Genomic DNA, 5,352 nt, shown 5'->3' with positions numbered 1-5,352 from the left:
AAAAAAAAGAATGTATATGTCATGCATACACATATTATGTGTATACTAAAAGTTTGGACATTTAATGATTTCATACATCGAATATATGATGCAAAATATATGTAGCAAAGATTGATAAATAACTCTAAATATGTCTTACATTTTAGATTGCTGAAAGTAGCCACCCTTTGCTTTGTTGACAGCATTGCAAACCCTCGGCCTGCCCTCAGTGAGCTTCATGATGTGGTCACCTGAAATGGTTTTCCCTTCAAAATTTCCATCAATGTCGCCTGCTCTGGCCCCTGGAAGAAAATTGACTATGGCTGGTGGTGTCTCTAGCTTCACATGTCTCAGAACAGAATTGTCAAAAACCAAAGTTTGATCTCAGTCAAGTGTGTCGCCGAGTAGGGAAAAGCGTTTAGAGGCTGAGGAGTAACTAAACATCTGACACATGAACAGGAAAGTGCAGGGGGGACAGGTAAAGAGGCCATGCTGCTAGCTAGTCGGCTATGAGCTAAGCTAAGCTAGCAAAACCCTAAAGACACAGTGAGTGAATACTGTAACTATACATTTACGGGTGAAGCGAGTGTGCTACTGGTGAAGCACGTGAAGATTACACTGCTACGCAGATAAGCTACCCAGCACATCACTGTTTGATGGAAAAGGCAGGAAGTGATACTCTACCACAGAAAGAGTGAACACCAAGTGACAGCGCCTCAACCTAGATATTTATACACACAGAAAGGTTTCTGAAAGTCAAAATTATTGGATTTATGAAGCTGAATTTAATAAATTGTGCATAAATTAGCAGTATTTATTTTCCCATTTGGATGTAGGCATTTGTAAAATAGTTTTACGTGTAACCAAATTGCTGTGTATTTGTGGGTGGATTCAAGCATGTGCTTGGGAGTCTTCAGAAGTTGCACACAAATAATTGTACACATTCTTAAAGTTTAGTTTACACTTATGGATCATATGTTGCACATTTGCAACCCTTTTGAGACATATTTCTCTCAATACAGCAGCAGCGTACTGTCACTGTGAGGCCAGGTTACTAGCTATAGCTGGTACTACTGGCAGCACTGACAGCTAACATGAAGGTTAATTTTGTACATTTTGCTGAATCTATTTTTAGTTTAGTTTCTTTTTATTGTTTTCTGTCAGCTTTTGACCTCCACCTTTTCATCACTTCTTCTAGAAGCTGCGTAAAAGGTTTGATTAGGCATTGTCCAGTGTAAGTAATGAAAAAGAAGGAATGGATTGCTGTCAGTGCTTGTACGGCCAGTAAATCGTCCCAAAAGTGTGTTGGCCCACCAAGAAAATGCCCAGTAAGCCAGATTACCAGTCCAGACCTGGTGATGCCCTGACTTTAAATCTATTTTCACAGTGCTTTTCATTTATGTTGATCTGATGTCTCAGCAACTCCTCCATGAATTTCAATGATATTTTATGACCCTGACACTTGGACTATGTGATGACACTAATCATTGATAAAGAACATTACTGAGAACACTGAGATATTTTTTAAATTAAAAACTTGTTCATAATATAGCCAAAATATGTTCTGTGTTTAATCTCTAACCATAGGCATTATGATTGTATAAAACTGAAGCAACTCGTGTAATAAAATGTTGAGTGACGTTGTTATTATTGCCCAATAAGTTTGTTTGACAGCCTAAGAAATTTAAAAGACATTGAAGATAAAGTTAAGACATGTAAACACAGAAAGCTAGTTTGAATCGATCGATCATTATTCTGTTGCTTTTATATCGTCCTCGAGCTCTGATTTTAGAGACCTTGTGGTTTTCACCTCAGCTCTGCTCACACCACACTGTGCTTTTCTTATTATCTGACTCCTCCAGACCATTAGACTCTGAGAAAATTGCATTAATCAGTTATTTCTGAATCTTCTTTATCATGTCTACGTTTTTCTTCTCAGACAACGTGAATAAATAAGAAAAACAAAGAGGCACAAAGCAGAGATTTAGAAGAAAAAACAACCTTGAATGCAAATTTTATTCATAATTTTATTTTTTTTCCAAGATTCATGTCACCCACAACACACACACAGAAATATATCAGCAGGTTATATTAATAAGAACTAATTCTTCTTCCTAAGTCTATCGTGTGGCAGCATACACAACGTTAGGCTCCGGCTCACTCTGTGTCGCAGGCCTGCGGCTTCTTTTAGCTTTTGTCTGGAAACTCAGAGCTGCGTAGTTCAGATCATCTGAGTTCATGTTCTGAAAATTAAAATACTTTTTTAAACAGATGAACACAATCAACACAATCTGAAAAGTTTGTGGATTTGTGAGTCACATGACATAAGATTTCAGTAAGATTTTATTAGTTGAATTAAACAAGAATCAATAATGATTCTAATGTCTTAGAGTGGTTGCATTAATTTTCTTTAAAACACTGTTTTGCAACTGATTTACCGGTTGCATCTGCATTTCACAAACTACATACAACTAGCTGTAATGTAAAGAACAGCAGAGCAGGAACAGACATCCCCAACAAAGTAACTTCTAACCCAACAGGAACATTTATTTTGAGACATATTTTAGAAGAATAATTTATAATAATAATCTAATATTTTTATAATTTTTTCTACACTAACTTTTAAAGTTACAATTGGTGTTAGAAATCTCACAGACAATGTATCATAATGGTGTATGTATTCCTTGTATTTTTGTGTATAATTTTTAAACTAAACTATTGCTTATTTGCAGCTATCATCAAGCTTTTTTTCTGCTGGGATTATTTTTTTACTTTTTTAAAATTTCTGTCAGATACTGATGAATGTGGTTAATGAGAAGAAAATACATGTGGATGCCATAGGTTGATATTAGTCATAGAATAATTACATGTTTAAATGCATCTTTTTAAATCATGACATGCAGTTCACACAATATGAGTAAAAACACATTTACCTTTAGTTCTTCACCCTTAGGTTCCGTAGCTAAACAGCAAATAGAAAACTGAGATGAGTTAATTTTCACAAACATATTTTTTATCTTCTTGTTTCAGTTTACTGTAGCAGGTGAAACAGTTACAGCCAAGTCTACCTGTTTGTAGGTTCCTGACTTTTAAAACCAGAACAATGACCACCATAGTAAGTAAACCAGTCAGACTACCCAGCACGATGCTCATCAGGTGTATGCATCTTTCAGGCTCTTCTACAAACATAATTGGAGTGGAATATTTCAGTCTGGTTGAAGTCTGAGCTTAACAACAATCAAAGTGCTTAGAGACCAAAAAAAAAATCGTACTTTCAGTCTTAGATTCTTCATCATTCGTTTCACCACCTGTAAAGAAACATGAGTATTATAATAATTTGTGACTTCCAGTTCTCATTGAACGTCTCATCATGCTGTTGTGCTACTAAGGAAAGCTTACCTTCAAATCTTAACTCTACTGCATTGGAAATAATAATATGCACATCCATGTAAAATCCACAGAAATACAGCCCAACATCAGATAAACCCACTTCTGTCATTTTAAGAAAGACAGAAGTGACATTCGAACTCATATTGAATTTTCCATTTTGAAATCCGTTACAGAAAGAAGCTTGGCCATGAGATCCAAACATAGATGAGATGCAGCTCGTTTTAGTCGTGTTGATCACTCTGAACCACTCTGTATGTGTTGGACTTGTGGAAATGTTGGAGCACTGCAGTGTGACGTCTTCGCCACGCTGGACCGTCACAGTGTGAACCTCAGAGCCAGAGATAAAGATCCATCCTGAATCAAACAACAAAGACAAAATGAGATTCAACTCAAAGTGTACGGTACAACAGACGCTGTAACAGGGCAACAACTTTTCATTTGATTTAATTAAATCACTGCTTTCTAAACTCAAATTTAAAAACTCTTGGGCTCCTCGTCCCATTACTTATTTTAAGGTGAGAGTAGTAATGTGCCAGTACTTACTGAGGCTGCAGAAAATCAAAGCTGTTATCAAGACGAAGCTCCTCATCGTGTGTTTAATCCTTCACTGCTCGGACAGTTAGTGAACCATGCAGCTTTTATAAAGGGGTTTAGAGGGGCGGGGTGATTTAGTTTGTCATCTTGCCAATGAACTACAAAGGCAATGCAATGCATTTACATATCTTTTAGCACTGGCTAATATCAAACAACATTAAAGTAGTTTGTTTATTTGTTTGTTTATTTCTTATTTTGTGTTATGATATTCACACTCTTAGGATCCAGTCTTTTATCTGTTTTTTGATCAAGTATCTTATTTTAGTCCCTTAAGATCTGGTGCAGCATATGAAGGAAAACAAAAATGGGGATCAATAGTGTTTTTAAAATTTATTATACTTTTCACATAGGATGTTTGCATTCAGTAGACCTAAGTTAAAGCTCATTTTATATATCCTAAAGTTGTCAAATTATTTAAAGCTGTTTAACCCTGTAGTTGTTTTCCCATACTTTCTGTGAGCTTTTGCAATCAGAATTATGCAGATAACCCTGCAAAGTTGATAGACGATGCATGCAAATCACATGACCAATTTAAGATGATATAGAAGCAAGATCCACCCTTGATAAGTCTTCGTTTTAACTTGTGTTGAAAGTGCAGACTTCAAACTACCAAGTAATAAAGGTCAAGTAAAAACAAAGTTATGATAAATAATTCACACCATACTTTGTCTCAATACTATCATCATTTAGTACAAGAAAAAAACTTAAACAAAAGTATTTTCTAAGAAACATGACTTAGTTAATAATCTTAAAGATGTAGGGATGTAGATCGACCAGTAAATTGAGAGCCTCACTCTTGCACTCTTATCACCACGACTGACCAGTACAGCATCCGCGTCACTGCAGCCGTAGCACCTATCTATCCATTGATTTCCCCCTCCCCCCACTTGTGGACAAGATCAAAAGACATCCTCCACTTGAGGCAACAGCTCATCTCTGATCCGAAGCGGGCACTCAACCCTTTTCCGGTTGAGGACCATGGCATCAGACTTGGAGATGCTGTTTCTCATTCCCACAATTTCACATTCCAACAGAACCACATCATCTGCGAAAAGCAGAAACAAGATTCTCAAACTATCTTGAAAATTTCTGCCACTTGGCTATGCGAGAAATTCTGTCCATAAAAAAAATATTTAAAAAACTAGTGACAAGGGGTAGTCCTAGCAGTCCAGGAACATGTCTACATCGCCACTGACACCGGCCTCCTGCTAAGTAGGGCTGGGTATCGTCACTGATTTCTATAATCTATTGGATAACAAGGTCCTGAATCGATTTGATCCATGATTCGATTCGATTCGATTCGATTCGATTCTTTTTTTTTTTTTTTTTTTTTTTGCCTGTCCCGTTTGGCTCTTTTGCCATCAGAATTGTTGTCTAAAGGCAAACAAA

At 36.5% G+C, this 5,352-nt stretch overlaps 1 protein-coding gene across 1 annotated transcript; it reads right to left on the bottom strand.

Annotated features, from left to right (window-relative positions):
- Positions 1-2,099: 2,099 nt before the first annotated feature.
- LOC146675395 (uncharacterized) lies at positions 2,100-3,971 on the bottom strand. Its single transcript, XM_085402528.1, has 6 exons — positions 3,913-3,971; positions 3,379-3,723; positions 3,252-3,287; positions 3,048-3,158; positions 2,913-2,941; positions 2,100-2,222 (listed from the first exon to the last, which is right to left on the bottom strand). The coding sequence occupies exons 1-6, from the start codon at positions 3,956-3,958 to the stop codon at positions 2,100-2,102; spliced, it is 690 nt and encodes a 229-aa protein (XP_085258654.1). The 5' UTR covers positions 3,959-3,971.
- Between the last annotated feature and the right edge of the window lie 1,381 nt (positions 3,972-5,352).

The sequence above is a fragment of the Rhamphochromis longiceps genome, linkage group LG3 (genome assembly GCF_057381845.1).
Source record: "Rhamphochromis longiceps isolate RC_006_pf linkage group LG3, R_longiceps_female_GT1.1, whole genome shotgun sequence".
Classification (NCBI taxonomy): domain Eukaryota; kingdom Metazoa; phylum Chordata; class Actinopteri; order Cichliformes; family Cichlidae; genus Rhamphochromis; species Rhamphochromis longiceps.
The sequence above is the reverse complement of the archived record's forward strand: the minus strand, read 5'-3'. Positions and strand labels throughout refer to the sequence as shown.

Bases quoted from the DNA above. Each gene is read 5' to 3' on its own strand.
- LOC146675395 (XM_085402528.1), bottom strand. From the start codon at position 3,958: ATGAGGAGCTTCGTCTTGATAACAGCTTTGATTTTCTGCAGCCTCA. The intron at 3,288-3,378 runs GTAAGCTTTCCT...GTTTCTTTACAG, and splicing joins AGTAGAGTTAAGATTTGAAG to GTGGTGAAACGAATGATGAA. The intron at 2,223-2,912 runs GTAAATGTGTTT...TTTAATTTTCAG, and splicing joins CTAAGGGTGAAGAACTAAAG to AACATGAACTCAGATGATCT.